This window comes from Tursiops truncatus, chromosome 4 (assembly GCF_011762595.2).
Source record: "Tursiops truncatus isolate mTurTru1 chromosome 4, mTurTru1.mat.Y, whole genome shotgun sequence".
Taxonomy (NCBI): Eukaryota; Metazoa; Chordata; class Mammalia; order Artiodactyla; family Delphinidae; genus Tursiops; species Tursiops truncatus.
The window spans coordinates 83,675,822-83,694,044 of record NC_047037.1 but is presented as its reverse complement, the minus strand read 5'-3'; the positions used below and the strand labels follow the sequence as shown (position 1 = coordinate 83,694,044).

At 43.0% G+C, this 18,223-nt stretch overlaps 1 protein-coding gene across 4 annotated transcripts in view; it reads right to left on the bottom strand.

Annotated features, from left to right (window-relative positions):
- Positions 1 to 18,223, bottom strand: part of ZBTB20 (zinc finger and BTB domain containing 20) — an 837,083-nt gene that overhangs the window by 32,777 nt on the left and 786,083 nt on the right. For all 4 annotated transcript variants that reach the window (XM_019922546.3, XM_073804216.1, XM_073804214.1 and 1 more), the window contains one exon: positions 3,174 to 4,778. In XM_019922546.3, coding sequence (XP_019778105.1) covers positions 3,174 to 4,778 — 1,605 coding nt within the window. The remainder of the gene's footprint in view (positions 1 to 3,173; positions 4,779 to 18,223) is intronic.

Sequence of the window (18,223 nt, the reverse complement as noted above, 5' to 3'; positions counted from 1 at the left end):
GTTAGAATTCAGGTCTCAGGATCGATTCTCTGCAGTTGTCGAAAGCAAGTATCATTTACATTAAAACTTGCAGTTGCTAACCTGCAAAGCCAGTTATCATGCATAGTGGCTGTGACGGAGAACCTGTTTCTTTCCTTTTAGCTCTGTCAAGCTACTCTTTCTTGGTAAGATTCTTTTATGTTAGACCATAGGTAAGAATACAGAATCCATCTCTACTCTTCCAAGTATTCTAGAAAGTAGATACTTTCTAGAATCTTATTTTAGACTAACATTTGGACTTTCTGCTGTGGATTATTTATCATTTCCACTGGGCTCCTGTAAAGTTGGGAGGCCCCACTTTTTTGATGTTTTCCCAAGAAACTGGAGAAAACTTTGTTTTGAAATGTCGGCCAAAGTGAATCCAGGTCCTGAATTACTTCCATATGTTCAGGCTGTCTTGCCTTTTGAAAACCTAGACTAACTGTTTCTAAACTTTGTTAGGTTATAGACTACTTCACTCAGACAAAAGTCTTGATAGAGAGATGGCCGTTCCAAACTGCCACTGCCAAATGATTCGGGGGTGAAAGGGAAGACTGTTGATTCTTTTAAATGAGGCGCTTGAGTCATATATGTACATTTATCGCTCCTGGATGTGGCCAGGTTATACACACCAACAGAAGGACCTTCAAAATTTACTGAGGAACTTCATAGTTTACTAGAGATCTGAAGGCTACCCTCTGAGCATAACTCAGATTTATAAAATGACTTTACTTGTAGCTTTTGTATCTGTGATGTCTAAATTTGCAAACCCGTTGCTGGTTTTCTTATGAGCAAATCTAGTTATTTGGGTTAACCACAGAATCCTTTGGTGAATCCACTGAATAAATGTGTTTATACACCCAAAAGACACTTTTCGGTAGTACGCTAAAAATTTTATGTTCCAGATTTAAAGCCTTATTTCAATACGTGATCTAACAGAGTGTGTAAACTTTATATCTGCTAGGTCTACTGGAAGAGATGCAAAGAAGGTGAGTAGAAATGTTCATGGATCCAAGACCAGCAAAGTCAACTTTGGCTAAGAATACACTTCCACAAATGATCTCTTTTTTTTCCCCTTAATCCTTAATTTGATGGATTTATAAGATAGCTGCTCAGAGAAGGAAAGGACATAAACTATGGGAGAGCACTCCGTAAACCATAAATTGCCACATAAATAAAAATATTACTATTTGATTAATTTACTAAATAATGATCATACCATACCACATGGAAAATGTCCTCGATTGATCTCAGGTTATTAGATATTCACATTTACCCTAAGTAAACATAGTGACTTACTACTACTACCTGATTTTCTTCCTGAATTCAGTAGTGAGTCACTATGTTTTCTGGAGGTATGAAAACTCATCTTTAAGGATTCACATAAAGGCACATACATGGATTTACGTACTGTCCTGACTTAAGTTGAACTGCAAAGAAGGAAAATTGCATCTTAAGTAATGTTCTATTTCAGTTGCTCACTTCCATGTTGATGTGTCTGTTGCTGTCCTTCCCTTCTATTCCCCAATTTAAATTGATCTGCTTTATGTCCCATCCCCTAGCTATTCCTGCTAGCTGGCCTGAGGAACAATGTTGCTTTGAGTAACCAACTTGTTTTCATGTATTGTAATTCATGTATGTAACTTCCCCCTGACAATTTATTTGTCATTTAACAGGGACATTCTGGAACTAGAGGTTTACCTAGAGAGACGAGTGACTCTCATCATAGGAATTCCAAATATGGTGATCAACATGGGGGTAGGTATTTTCAGGTACAAGAGAATCCATGTGAAATCATATCACACATGTAGTCCCTTATAGGGAGGAGCATCCGTGGAGCTCTCGCTTCTATGCCTGTCCCATTACGGAACTAGGATAGGGCTCTGGCTGGGAGGTCAGGAGATCTTAGCTCTAGAATCATGAACTCCAGGGATGAAAGACCATCTTGCCCAACTACTCGCCTGATGGATGATTGAATTGCCTGTATAACATCGCTATGAAATGATCTTCCATTCTCTCCTTGAACACCTCTAATTACAGGAACTCACTCCCTTTGGAAGTTGTCTGCCTGTCTCAGAGCAACTCTGCCTGTTAACAAACTTCCTATTTTATTTAACCGAATCTCTCTATAGCTTCCATTCATTGGTCCATTTCTACATTTTGGACCCAAACAGAACAAGCTTAAGGGATCTTCCCTCCAAACCATTTAAATAATACTAACAGTGTGAACAATAGCTACCATTTATACAGTGCTTATTATGTGCTGGAAATTGCTTTAAGAACTTCATATATATTAGTTCATTTAATCCTCAAAACAGCACTACAAAAAAGAAATATCACTACTACCCCCATTATATAGACAAGGAAACTAACGTATAGAAAGGTTAAGCAACTTTGCCAAGAGGACAAAGTGCAGTAGGCGCTTTCAGTTCAAACCTAGGCACTGTTGAACACCTCTGGCACCTCAGTAATGACTCACATGCCATGGCTTCACGTCCCTTTCCATCTTACTCATACTCCTCTGAGTGTGCCCCAGTGAGTCTACTGTCCTTTCAAAAGGGAGTACACAGAACTGACTGTGGTATCTAGATGTGGAAAATAGAGAACAAGCACTAGAAAACAGAGCAAGTCTGTCAGTCCTCCTCATTTCAGGGACCATAAATGCAGCCTCCGCTTGCATCAGCCTTGTTGTGGCCTCCTCAAGCTGATGGTTCATATAAAACTTACTACAGACTAAAACCCTCATCCCTGCTCTGCCTACATGACTTTGTCTGTAACACAAGGTGACTGGAGTATATGGTCTCCAAGGACTTTTCCAGTTCTAACCATCCAGGATCAAAAACATATTTCAAAGTTCAGTGAAGTTAAGGAATGTTGTGCCTGCAAATTCTGTATTAGGTTTTCTCATTTGGCCCTTTTCCACAAAGGGTTTCTGTGACTTTGTCTTTCTGTGACAGGGCACTTGGTTCCTGTGATGGGGGCATAGTCGGGGCTTCTAGAAGATGGTTTACAATGGGGTCTTCCTTAAAATCTGAAAGATGACTCCGTACCTTCCCTTGCACCTGCTGCCCTGCCCCCCCTTCCCCAGCCCCCTCAGCCCCTCCCCCTGCTGCCAGCTCTCCGGGGGTGGGGGGTGGGGGGGGGGCTGCGCTCACCTGTGTGTACGAACATGTGCTTGACGTAGTTCTGTTTGGCGGTGAAAGTCTTGTTGCAGAGAGTGCACTCATAAGGCTTTTTTTCGCCCTGCCCACTGGCTGTGCTGTGGCCGGCGGATGGGGCCAGGGGCTGTGGCGCTGGCAGCTGTGCAGTAAAGGTTGACAGGCCGGGCTGGGACACTGTCACAAACTGGGTCTGCTGGCCTGCCAAGGGCTGTGGCAGGCTGAAGAGGAAAGGCTTGGGGCCGCTGCCCGCGGGCTGGGTGGTGAAGAGGGCCGGCAGGTAGGTGTTGCCGGCTGTGCCAATGACCTGTGTGTTGCTGGTTAAGGTCAGAGGCATCCTCAAGTTGCTGGTGAGGGTTTCCGTCTGGCGTAAGTAGAGCTGGGTGCTTGGCAGTGGCTGCCCGATGGACGTGTTGACCGCAGGCTGCTGCAGGGCGCTCTTGTCGGAGCTGTTGCTTACGGCGATCACCGTGCTGTCCAGCTCCACCTCGTTGCTTCTTTCCGGGGACGAGGCACCGGTCTCTAGCTGGTGCGGCTGCGGGGCGCCCTCAGCCGGGGCTTCCGCAGCCTGCTCAGGTTGGGCGGATTCGGCCTGGCCGTCCCGCGCCGCCCCAGGCCCGAACTGCTGCTCCACGGAGTCGGGTTCGGTGCCTATGGAGGAGCTGACGCCCGAGTCGAAGCTTTCGCCCTTGGGTTCACTCTCGGTGCCCTCGGCCTGGTCGGTGTCTTCCGTACACTCCTCGGACTCGTTGCGCTCCAGGATCTGCACCCTTTGCTGCCCGTAGTAGTCGTAGTCGTCCTCCATCTCCTGCTTGATGTGGATGTTGCCCACCAGGGTCTGGATGCGCACCGGCCGGGGCTGTTTGCGGCAGTGCGTGGTCTCGGGGGTGGTGGACAGGTATCGCTCCATCTGCTGTGAGCGCTCGTGGATGCGCGTGATCCAGCTGGGGTCTTCCATATGGTGGTCGCGGGGCAGGCCGAGCGCCGTCTCGTGGTGGCTGACCACCGCACCGCTGTAGAAGGAGCGCTCGCCGCTGCCGTTCTGCATGGAGCATGCATAGAGCGCCGAGTAGATCCTGTCCACGCTGTGCTGCGGGTGGCTCTGCAGGTAGCCTGATTCGGTGTCGCTGCTCTGGCCCGAGGTGCCCGACTCGGGAGTGCCCCGTGGCGTGTCCTGGCCCGAGTCCTGGATCCCCGGGAACACATCGCCCACGTTCTGCGACACGATGCGCGTGCACTCATCGATGACCGTTTTGATCTGCAGGATGCTGGCGGCCGTCAGGATCTGCAGGGCTTCCGACTGCGAGACGCGCAGCACGCCACTGTACATGAAGTCAATGAGCTTTTGCACCGACTGCACGGACACCACGGACGGGATCTCAATGTCGCTGTAGCCCAGCAGCAGCTTGTCCTGGAAGAAGGGGCTGCCGGCTGCCAGCACGCAGCGGTGTGCGCGCAGCATGCTCCCGTGGATGCGCACCGTCACGTCACAGAAGTGGCCACGGTTGCGCTGCTCGTTGAGGGTCTCGAGCACGGAATTGCTGAAGTTGTGAAGGTTGATGCTGTGAATGCGCTCGGTCATCCCCTTGCAACTGATGTCACCTGCACGGCAAGAGAGACACAAGACAGGGCGAGGGTCAGAGCTAGCTGACTGCATCCCTAAAATCTAGGCCTCAGGTGGGCAATACTCATGGGCCCTAGAATCACTCCCCCCCGCCGCCTTGCAGACACAAGCGGGCTCTGTGGCTTTGCACAAGGGTCAACTTGTGGGTGTGATGTCCTATGGGAACAAGGCCTTGAATTTTGTTCCAGCAGTGCTCCAGCTATTTTGGTGTATTGAATCCATTTTAACCCCGTGGACCTTCAGCCAGGGTTGTCAGTTGAAGCAGAGCAGCCTAAAACACAGATGGGTCATTGCCTGCTATACTACAACTTCAGCAAAGAGGGACTGAAAGGCAAATGCAAGACTCGTTCTCATGAAACTCTGCCTCCACTTTAGGCTTAAGCAGGCCCTTTAAGAAAGCTTACATTTTCCTTAACTTATCAAAATTTCTTACTTTATTCATAGACAGCAAAAATACTTATAGTTAAATTCCTTTCCTATTAATTTATACGGCACATTCCCCAAATCCATATGAGGTATGCAAAAATTCTTGGAAAATTCAACCCACTCTAAGATATCCACCCAACTGCCACCATGTTTTCCAGTTGAGGGACAGGCTCTAGAATGCAATCTGCTGGCTAAAGGGGCACTTGCCCACTGCTTTCTGTATGTACGCATTTTTCTCAACATCTCTGACAACCTGTTTGAGTACTTTCTAGGGTGGCTGTCTGTGATGTGGTGGTTGTCTGAATTTTCTGAGGCTTACTGAAGAAGAAATGTTAAACAGTTCAAAGATGGCAGTGTTGACCTGGGAGACTGGAGTACACTAGGTGACCACATTTGCCATTCAAACTGGGCACTTTTGAGAGTGAAAGGGAGCACTGTTGAAAATTAGGTCAGGACAGCAGGAGTAAGCCCTGAGTGGGATGTACGATCACCCGGAAATTGGGTGCTTTCTGTGCTTGATAGAGGGAGGTATCAAACAGCTCCCAGTAGGAAGGCAGCAGTCAGCTACGTGGAGGATGTGGATATCCTGACCTATTGCCACCCATATATCCCAGATATATATCCTTGTGACCTATTGCCACCCATATATCCCTGTGCAGGCAAGGGATAATATTGGTAACATCTAGACCCCAGATTGAGAAGGATAACAGGTGTCTATAACACTGAGTTTTAGGGCTTTCCTATTTTTCTACTTTACCTCTCTAAAGAATCCCTCTCTCCAAACCATTCTTCAGATTCCCCATTCTTGCCTTCACAACTGAACGATCAGCTTGAGGGAGGCCAAGTAAGTAGGCTTTCAAAACCAGGTGACCCAAGTATGGCTTGTTGGCTGTGACCCAGATCCTTATATCTTGTTAGAAGTAACCCAGAGGTAACGGCCTACACACAGAGGAATGTCCACCTCCTCACTTTCTTTCTCCTCTGTCCTAGGAGAGAGGGCCAGCTTAGGGAAGTCTGAGCTCAACTAGGTTTTCTACCTTGCTACGCCCTACCTCCTCATGCTGTCTGAGTTCAGTGGATATGACCTCATTCTTATATACTAATTCATTTCCTTTGCTCTCAACTTTACATTCAGTCAGCCTCACATATATCCACTTAACTTAGTAAATGCCTATGGGCTCTATGTTCTCTTTCAGTGATATGATTTGTGCAAAGTTTTACATAAAAGAATTCCTTCTCATTCCGACTTCCATTAGGTCTGTTAGGTGCCTAAAATATTTCACTAGGCTACTGTTTCTATTTTTTTTTGTTTTATATAAAACAAATTGTCTTTGTCAGGGTAAGGAATCATGATGAATCCTCTATAGCTGTGTTAATACAAAACATGGCACCAGAGGAAGGGCCCAATAACCTAGGAAGGAAAATTCAGGAAATCAGTCAACAGACTAAATTCCAACATCTTGCTGAGTCCCTGATGTATGTGTACTGCGATAATAACAAGAGCAAACACTTTTCAAGAGCTTACTATGTGTCAAGTTCTAACTACTTTATGTATATTATTTCATTGAATCCTCACAACAACCCTATGATGTAGGTAGTATTATTATCCCCATACCTCAGATGAGGAAACTGAGGCCAAAGAAATTAGGAAATCCACTCAAGGCCATGTAGGCAATTGGTGGTTGAGCTGGCATTTGAACCCAGGCAGTCTGGTTCTAGAGTTCACACTCTTATCTGCTTCACTGTATTGCATTCTTTGCCCCTGAATGAAGTCTGGCCCTTAGATGTCCACTGTCTGCTGTAAAGCTGTGTGAAAAGGTTTTTCCAGTATGCTCTCCAGCTACTTCTATACCTATCCACAAATTAGTATGATGTTCATGTTTCTAGGCCTTGGGACTTCAACATAGCCTCAGTCATCTAGTAAAGAACACTTTTTTGAAGTTTATAAATGGAACAGTGCAAGAGATAAAAGTGAGGCCTGGTGCTAAAATGTAGAGTTTTCTATATACAGTTTTACTATCACCAAGATCTCCATCATTTAAGTAAAATGGTAAGTACTAAAACTGGTTGAGTCTCTGATAAAATCACCATCTCTGAGTAGGATGGGCTTATTAAAAATTTTTTTCCACACAGGTGAAAACACTCTTGAAACACACAATTGCTCATAGCACCACTTGCAGTTATATCACTAGAGTTATCATATATCACAAAGAGTTGTCTTCTTTCTGATAATTCTGGGAAGAAGCTCAATCACAATTATCATAATAATTAATAACCATGTAGCGTTTTACAGCGTACAAACTCTTTCACATGTATCATCTCATTTACTCCTTATAACAATCCTATATGTTTTCAGGACAGGTCCTATTATTACTGTTTCATGTGAGAGGAAGTCAAGGCTTTCAAAGTATCTAAATGACTTGCCCAATGTTTTACACAGCTAGTAAGTGGCAGGGGTGGGATTAGAACCCATGCCCCTTGATACTCTTTTTATCACATGATACTGGATTGCTGATGAATGAAACTTGGATTGCCCAAAGACTGAGGGCCATCCTAATTCTCAGGACGTAGAAGAAAAGATAAAGACGCTGAAAATGATGATGGAGGTTGCTTTAGAGTTGGAAATGGTCAACAAGAGCTATCATTACATTACACATATTCATACATACACACACACACACACACACACACACACACACACACAGAGTCTCAAGAAGAAAATTCAAACTGCTTGTTGGATTGAACTGGTCAATTCTATCTAAATAATCAGGTAACCCTATGGAGATAATCACAACAAAAAGTGCTAAATATTCTGAGTTCCGGTTATTGGAGTAATGTTACCAACTTCATTAGAAACCACAGAGACAAACTCAAACCTGCACACATATACAACTTGACCTGACTAGCCTAGCTGGATTTTTGTAGACACAATTTTTAAATGTTTCTCCGAGAGCACTGGTCCTGTACTGCAGTGAGCAGCCGTGAAAGGCTGAATCGTTTTGCTGATATGTGTACAGATGTGATGGGGGACCCTGCCGGTCCATTCAAGCATGCCTCGTCCCTCCAGCACACAATGCTGAAGCAAGTCCTTTCCCAGGCTTTCTTTCATTTTTAACACTAACACAGTGGGAAAAAGTTCCTGCCACGGCAAGGCAATGTCCAGGCTTTTGTGAAACAGGTCCTTTTCATCCAGTGGGCATTAATGTATAGATTCCAACGGAATAAATCTGAAATACTCTACTGTAGAAGATTTGTTCCCCATTGAAAACAAACCTTGATTAGATGGTTATTCAGAGACTGTATAGGAAGGAATGGTGTGAAAATGTTAACTCCATTCTTTCTTAGATTGGCACTGAATAGGCAATTGGGCTATTCAAAAAAAAACAAAAACAAAAAAAAACCCTCATCTACAAAACCATACAACTTTACAAAGATTTTGTGTGTCTGGGGATGCCACGTTACCCTCCCCTCCCAAAAAAACCCCACAGTGGTGTGAACAAAGAACTGATGGGGCAAAATGAAAAAAGTGATAAAAATAGTTCTCTGTGTGTTTTAAAATAGTAACCTACCTTCTCTCCACTAGAGTAAAAATGTGGAGTCAGCCTGTGATGGCATTCACCAGAACACACAAGGAATTCTACTCTTGAAAGTGATCATGTATTCTAAGTGATCGTGTTCTGTGAGTGAGCACAGTATGGAGGAGGCTGAGGCGGGAGTGAGTACTGGAGGGGTATTCTGCTTGTGGTGAAATAGCTGATGCAGGGCCTGGCTCTCTGTGCTGTAGGAACCCAGCCCTGCCTGTCCCTGAAACGGCGGGTGTCCAGTGATAGGACTTAGCATGAGAATAGAAAAGCTGCCTGTGCACAAGGGAAAAGGAACAAGAAAGGAAACAGCAGGCAATACAATCTCTTTTAATTAGGTGTGAAATCCAGTCCTTTCTCAGCCCGGATATATAAAATGAGACTAGTGCAAGGGTGAGGTGTTGTAGAGGGAGATGGGAATTGGAAGTCTCTGTGGCTTGGAAAGAAACACCAGCTCTCAAATTAAAACCGAGATGAATTTTGGTCAAGTCAACAGGCCGAAGTCAAATGTCAGGGCTGAATAGCCCTTGAGCTTTCAATCTGGGCCACCAGGCTCACGTGCGCTAAGTGGGTCAGCACATGAAATAGGGCCAGGTGGCCAGGCCTCCACAAGCCAGACTCTTATCACACCCTCTCCCAGATTGTGCTTTGATAGCACGCTGAAGTTGCTCTTTCCTATATCAGGTGATTAGTGATGATGGTAAACTCTCACGTTTTGGTGCTACCTACCAAGCTGGTCCCACTGGGAGACAGCCAGTTCTTGCTGGAGAAAGCTGGAATGCATGTGGCAACTCAGGCCTCTTCATCCCCAAATCGACATCTGTTGCCCTGCCAGGGGCAAGACCTCAGTCATGTATATACTTCACCTATGTGTCGAGGGGATACCTGCTGAGCCTCTGCACCACAGGAGGTTAGGGGTTGCTTGCTCACAGGTTCTATCATCTACAGCAGATGGTCCTGCATGTCCCTACCCCCTCATTCTATCTCACTGGCATCTCCACTGTCTTTGGAGGGTGGCTCTGGGGAAATCCCTTATGCAAGTGAAAGGTGGTAGGCAGACCAAGACCTCTTTCTCCTACTGTGGCTCCATACACCTAGCATATCCCAGCTCTCATTGCCCCTGCAGGTGAACTACGGGAAGGTCATCAGCTTACAACAAGGAGAGGTGCGCTGCTTTACTTCTCCATTCCTGGTGATAAGGGGGATGCTTTGGGCCATCTCCCAATGAGAGTTCTCCCTTACCTTCCAGGTTGTCTTAAGCCTGCGCTACAGGAACCATTAGCGATTTCATCATTTTCTTTTTTTTTTTTTATCATCAGTAACAGAATTCTTCTCCTAAAACATAAATCAATTCTTTAACTTTCAGAAATTTAACTTTCAAACATATTTTCAGGAATACACGACCAATGAAAGTTGGGAGCACCCTGTGTGTACTTTTATAGTCACTGCTTATTATTTCAGGTAGACAGAGATATTAAAATTACTAACGCTTTTCTATTAAGGATCTCAATATTATGGTTGGGTATGTCTTCTATATTACTTGAATTTTCATTCATATATGTAATTCATACATTTAATGAAATTTCATCCATTCTGGAGCACATTTTAAGTATTTAAAGGTCCTTAAGAAGCATATGTAGTGGTATCTATCTATCTATATCTATATATACATCTATATATCTCTATCTATCTCTATTTATCTATCTATCTATCTATCTATCTATCTATCTATCTATCTATCTATCTATATACAATACTGTACTACTCAGACATAAAAAAGAAGAAAATTTCGCCATTTGCAGTAACGTGGATGGACTTGGAGGGCATTATGTTAAGTGAAATAAGTCAGACAGAGAAAGATAAATATAGTATGATATCACTTATATGTGGAATCTAAAAAATACAACAAGCTAGTGAATGTAACAGAAAAGAAGCAGATTCACAGATATAGAGAACAAACTAGTGGTTACCAGTGGGGGGGAGGGGCAATGTCGGGTGTGGGGGAGTGGAAGGTACAAACTATTGGGTGTAAGATAGGCTCAAGGATGTATTGTACAACACAGGGAATATAGCCAGTATTTTGTAATAACTGTAAATGGAAATCAACTTTTAAATATTTTATAAAAAATTATTTCAAAATGTGTATTACATATATGTATTTCATATACTTATATAATTGTAAACTCAATAAAGGAACCAGTGTCAGCATTATAGTTGTATGAATAAATGAGTTTTGTGACAAACATTAAAATTTTACTTGAAAGAGTAAAAAAGTATTAGGCCACATCTTAGCAACTATATAGGACCTATGGTATGCTTTTCTATGTAAAATTTATCCTCGACCTCATTCAATTCCTTATTTTACTTCTACTCTGATTTCTTTTTTATAGCTATAGATAAATATATTTTCCTATTTATTAATGTATTGAATATTCTTTCAAGCCAACTTAAATCCTTTTAGCTATGAGGTGAGGATACTATCAAACAATTAATCAACAAATAATTGTACATCAACTTTATGGAACCAATTCTAAACATAAGTTAACACTTCATTTTGGGGTATTATCAAGCCCCATACTTTATGAATTTATATACTTTGAGCATCTGATTCCAGTGGACTAAAACACTGAAAGTTCAAACACCTTTACTCTCTTACAGTACAGCTTGTGAAACGTAAGTTTTAAGGCTGTGAACAAAGGCATTGGATAGCTATAATCCTAGACGACATTCTGAAAGACACCTATGCCCTCATTCCAAAGCTGAAATGAAATGGCTTCTTCTTAAAGAGGGAGGACCTGCTGGGACTAAGGAGAAAAATCAATGAAATCTGAGGCTGATGCCTTTAAATCCTCTTATATTGTAAACCTTTTGAGACACCTTTTAGGAGTTTGATTTTTTTTTTTTTTCCTAAAGCTCTTTCCTTACAAATTTAGCTGCTGCCCTATTGTAACCTTTTCCTTTGTTCACTAAATCTAGGGAACAAAAACACAGAGATACTGCATCTGTGGGTGGGATAAAAAAATGAACAAAATGATCTACTTAAATTCACAAAGGATGCAGTTTGAACTTGCTTTGGATAGGCCTTAAAGAAGGGCCCATATATTCAAATGCACAGTTAATAAATTAGGTCCTTTATTTTTCTTGAGAAGAAACTATACACTTAAACAGTGTTTATATAAAAACAAGCATCTTTTTGGGCTTCCCTGGTGGCACAGTGGTTAAGAATCCCTCTGCCAATGCAGGGGACACGGGTTCAAGCCCTGGTCCGGCAAGATCCCACGTGCTGCAGAGCAACTAAGCCTGTGAGCCACCACTACTGAGCCTGTGCTCTAGAGCCCGTGAGCCACAACTACGGAAGCCCGTGTGCCTGGAGCCCGTGCTCCGCAACAAGAGAAGCCACTGCAATGAGAAGCCTGCACACTGCAAAGAAGAGTAGCCCCCGCTCGCCACAACTAAGGAAAGCCCACACGCAGCAACAAAACCCTATGCAGCCAAAAAAAAAAAAAAAAAAAAAAAAACCCAACCTAACAAAAAAAACAAGCATCTTTTTACTTACTAACCTGTTCACCTTTTTGATCTCTGCATCATCATATACTTATTTTTTAAAGGAAAAACAAAATTTTAACTTCAGTGAGTTCAAAGATCCAGCATAACTCCCAGGAATGGCATTCTTTTGGAAAATATCATCAACTGGTGATGAAGTATAGTTAGGTAAGAAATTAGGGCTTCCCTGGTGGCGCAGTGGTTGAGAGTCCGCCTGCCGATGCAGGGTACATGGGTTCTTGCCCCGGTCCGGGAAGATCCCACATGCCGCGGAGCGGCTGGGCCCGTGAGCCATGGCCGCTGAGCCTGCGCGTCTGGAGCCTGTGCTCCGCAACGGGAGAGGCCACAACAGTGAGAGGCCCGCGTACCGCAAAAAAAAAAAAAAAATTAATTTTTTGACCTTGGGAAAACTTTTGTCTGAACTTCAATAAGTGAGAAAACAGAACCCTATAGTATCATTTAAAAAAAGCTTTTTGACTAATCACAGAGCTTCCCAATTCACAGAACCTCCTCTGTAGCTTACTGTTCTGAAACTGCTTTTGAAGCATATCTTCAGATTCATGCTCAAATGATCTCTTTGCTTGTGTCTCCCTGGAAAAAAATAAGTTGCTTCCATTGTGACAGCTGGTTTTTAAGCATAGCTGTTTGTTGGTAGGAGGGGGCTAAACTCTTTCTCTATAGCAAGTGTGGACTTGAGCCATGATAGACTGTAGATACCTACTGAGGAATGAAGGCCTTCTATCTCAAAGTAACAAGGAAAAGCCAAGGAAAAAGGTAAATTTGTTTTGCTGGGTGACTGGTTAAGATAGAAGCACAGAGGTGATTTGATGTGGGCCAGTTTAAGAAAGTAGCAGAAACTACATCTCAACAGCCCACCTAGGGTGATCCATTATAGAAGCAGGCACAGGATTTCCTTAAGAAAAAATAAGATGTAAGTTCCTTTTTGGCTCATGCTGAGATGAAGAAGAGTCTAAATAATTGTTGTCAGAACTTAAAACCTTGGGAAGCCCTGGTAAGTAAATGAAGTGGAAGGCATACTTTGTAATTATTCTCATTAGGAGTAAGGTATTGTATTTTTATTTTAGTATATTCTTGATGTATTCTCTTATATAGTATTTTATTATAATATTTACATATTACAGGAAAGAAGATATTAAGCTGTAAGAGTCTTCTATTGCTATAGGTAACATTCTAATTATCTTGACTTACTTCACCGATTTGATCTTATTTTCTCAATTTTCCCCAAATAAAATCTCTGCCTTAATCTAAGAAGTTGGACATTTTGCCATCTCTTGATGTATTGCATTAATTCTTAGTTCTCTTCTCCTGCTGAATTTGTCCTGAGTTCTGAGATTCTTGTGCTTTCTGTACTTTACCAAATCTTAGGTACCATTTGAGAACCCTATTCAAAGTTCTTCCTTCTCTGTGGAGCCTTCTTTGATTACTGAACTCCATCCTGAGTTTTCTCTTTAACTAGTTCCCACTGATGGGTGAGGGAGTAAACTGAAACATTAATTTCTGGTTTTCCCCCATGGAATTAGAAGACTTTCATAATAATAAGGCGATTGAGAAAGACCAAACCTTCCATACCGTTCTGGGCTCCCTTACTCCAGGGACCTGTGACTTTAGAACCCAAATCAGAAGTTAAGCCCTAAAAACAAAGGCCCAAGACAGAAGGCTTTGTTTTTTTGAATCTAGGTCCTCTATGCGGAATTAAGCTGGGCCCTTTCTGGGTGAGGTGGGGGACACGGGTGCTTTGGAGTTAGACTGAGGTGGCCTGACAGAGGAGAAAAAGAATCAACTTCTCCTCAAATGAGAAAGGTGCCAAGGTTTGAGGTCTCTGCCTGTACACGACTCCAGCTGGGGTGATTGCTTGGCACACTTTTGGAGACTGGACATAGAAAGACACCCAGTTGAGAGGAACAGTGATGCTCTTGGGCTGGGCCTTTGCTCAACAGAGAGGACCATTGTGAAGTGTGTGTCTAAACCCAACTAACACAGTAGTACCGGGCAGTCAGATGTACCAGCCAAAATGGCATCTTTGTCAGGTAGACAAGTAATGTTGATGATGAAGACCATTAAAGACTAAGGATCTGACTGATCCCTAGATTTTATGAGTCTTGTATAAGTCTAGGGAGGGGAAGGGAGCCCTAAAACTTGACAAAATTTCTTGCTAACTTAGTGATAGAGGCCTTGGGTTTAATTTTCTATAGAGAAATAAGGAAATGTTTCTTGTACCTGAATGTTGTAGGATAGGTCTGAACTTTCTAACAGTCCTTAACAGTATATTATTGATTATTGTGCCTTTCCATTTTTCTGCATTTGTGCCCACCTTATCTCTATAAGAAGACTCCCAGCTTCCCGAAGGCTAGCACCTTGCCTTGTTATAAGTACAACTACCATCACAAATGATCAGATCCCTCACACTGCCCAGCACACTTCTTCCCACTGAGGGGGTCTTGTCTGAGGGCTTACTTGCTCAGCTCTCCACCACACATCACAAACATGCTAACAACAAGTAGGCACCCTGTGGGCCCTGAGGGTGCACCTTTCCTCTGAGCTATGTCTGCATGATGTAATCCCAGGGATCTTTGTGCCCCTGCAGTTCTGGGTAATGCTCTTCACCCTGTCCTTTATCACCGTACCCCCTCTCATCAGGGAAGTTCAGTGTTCAGTATGAATTCAAGGTCTAAGGCAATTGGTTTTTTATGTGTTCACTGCATTTCCCACAATCTGTGCTCCTTCATTTGTGATTTCTGACACATGCCATACTGTTCCATCTCTTTGGTTCCACTTCCCCCAAGAGACAGCTCATTGGGTCCTCCTGTCATCAGAAAATTCAGTGGAATTTTGCCACTCAAAGTGAGAAGAGACAGCCAATCTGTGATGTGATATAAAAGTGATCAGGCCAAACTCCAGGCACTCTTGCCTAACTTAGTGAAGGTAAACTGCTCGGTAACAGATGTTACAGAGATTATCTATCAATCAGCTTTGATAATGGGTATTTATATTTGCATAAACAGTGTCAGGGATTGTTTAGAATATTTTCACTTGGTGGCCACTGGGTGTCCTCATTTACAAAGTAAATATGCAATATTTAGTGTGGGTCACCAGAGATGATAAAAAGACACTAGTTTTCTCTTTGGCCTTTCACATACTGGATATAAATTTATTGCTGAACTCACAACCAGGTCACATATTAGTACTATTTAAAAAGGTTCAGGTCAACTGTTAAAGTTTATAATCAAAAGTAACTTCTGCAGATTCCAGACATGAATTTACAAGGCTGCTTCCTCAGTCAGGGGGACTGTGATCCTGCTATTAGAATGAAGGCGTACTCATTTGAAAATTGGCATGGGACTCTGGCTATCTGCCGAGAGAGTCAGGAGAGAGGGGCAGAGATGGTCTTAATTTATTCTTGAAAGAAAAGAGAACACCAAATATCTCCATGGGATATTTGTTAAATTCTGTTTTTATCTCAACTTTTCTGAAAACCAATTAAAAATAATAATGAGAAATAAAATATGTCCTTTGCTTGGGAAACCTGAAATCATGTGAAAAATAGTACAATAAGCTGTGTCATATAATGGTTATCAATCATTTCCTATTTAAAGACAAAGAATTAAGTTATTCCTTTGTGGACCAATTATCCCACGTGTAAAAGAAAGAAGCTTGTGTTTCACAAGGATGCTATAGGACAAATAAAATAGAATCTGAAAGCCTACAGGGTTCCTAAGAAGAGAAACAGTATACAAGATAGATTTAAGGCATTACTAATCTTCTAATTATGGGTGAGTCACAGTTGTGTGACTTGTTCCTGATGGCAGACAGGAGTCAAGGCCAGAGCTCACGCAGCAACAAATATTTACTGTTTCGACCACACCAAGGTACTGCGTGTGACATACTTCTGGGCAATCATTTTGTGTTCCCTAAAGTGATTTTTGCATGCTTGGGATTGTCCATGTTTTTAAATTTATATTACATATATCTCTGATGAGATTACTTCCTTGCATGGCCAAAAGGATTTTTTTCCCCACCTTGCAAATTCTCAAACTTGAGATAGAGAACTACTACTGAATATATAACAATACTTGCCTTCAACTAGCTAACCTTTTTCAAAAGCAAAGTTAACTGTAATTTCTTTTCACTAGTGTATATCCCCAGATTAATAATTATTTGCTGGCATGTCATTTCAGTATATAAATTAGCAACATGATTCTGTGCCATAACCAACAATTTATACAGATAATATCAGGGAAACTAGGAAGATCCGACAGCTAGTCACTGCCTTGCAGAGTTGCTCTCTGGTCTTACTTGGCTTTGCTTAACAGCCTTTACTGCTTTTAAAGGACCACCCACCCAGGCCTCTAGTACAGCCATCTGTAACTCTTAATCAACTGTTTAAATCTGCAACAGTGCACAACAGCCAGGTCACTTTCACCCTGAGAGTCTACTAAAGGATCGCCAGGTATTCAGAGCGTATGGAGAAATGTCTCATTTCTTCTAAGATCCTTAAATTCCTGGGATCTATAGCATTTTCTAGCCCTTTAATTAGTAGATTCATTTCTGAACTACTGTAACCCTAAGACACATATCTGCAGAGCCCTCCTGATTGTGTTTTAAGCTACGCCTTTCTCCTTTCAGTCTCCTCAGTTTGCTCCTTTAATTTCACTTTGAGTACTTCTCGAGGCTCGGTGACTGAGCTCCACACAGCGCAGGTCTTATCTGATGTGCCGGCGCCTGGTGTGGTCTAAGACACACTGGCGTTTTGTTCTTGAAGTATGGGACTGATGTTCTGAAACCCAGACTCCAACGCAAAGGAGATCATTAGCCCGTTTTGAGTGTCTCTCTTCTTCCCGCCTGGTCTCCTCCTACCCTCCCGGATACTTCCTTAGTCCTGTGCACTGGCAGCAGATGGCAACCATATTCCAAGGCTGAGTATGTACAAAACCGTGCTATGGAGAACAGAGTGGCTTCAAAGTTAGCTTTCTATTCAAGTGGGATGGCGGGGACTTCTGGAGGCGTGAACTCATCTCTCATTCATTTAATCCTCCATGTGTTCATCCAGGAATTTGTTTTTTGACACATCTTTCTACTGTCCAGCTAGTGGAGGGAGGGTGGGTGGGAAGTCCTCTCTGGAAGGCCCTTCCAGCATGAGGGCCCCAGGATTCTACGCCAACTTCTTGTTTCCCTGGGCCAGCTCTGCCTGCTGCAGATCACATCATGTCCTTCCCGTGAGAGGGGCTTGGGAGCACTGCGTGTGGAGTGGATTTCTCAAGCACTGTCTCCTTGCTAGACTGACAGTCACACGCTGTCCTTCCTAGGCAAAGCTTTTTCACCTGGGAAAAGGGTGCAGCAAGGAGGAGGCTGTGGGGTTGCAGAAACCTCTGCAGGATGGCACAGTAATGGGAAGTGGGAGTGGGAAAACCTTTCCTTTTTGTTGTTTCAAGGTTTGCTGGAACTTTCCCCTAATCATCTGTTTGAGCATCTTGAAAATAAGTGTCTATTTGCATGATATCTATCAAAAACAGGCACCAGATTATTCTACAAAGTCGACCTTAACCCTGCCATATTGCTACTAGAATCAAAACATGTAGCAGCCTACATCCAACAGAAAGGGATTCTCTTTTCCCAGCATAAAAACCAGAGGGTATCTGTGATACACTTTGTTTTGTAGGTCTGCTGAATGAAAACAATTAGGTAAAAAATCAGTAACTGTACTTTTACAAACTGGAGCGATGCTCACAGACACACTATGCTCTCACTTTTGCTCAGTTCTCCCTACCACGTTCACTCATTTATTCATTCAATAAGTATTTGCTGAGCACCTACTATGGCCAAACACTTCTCTGCTAGGTGTTAAGAGTTCAGCA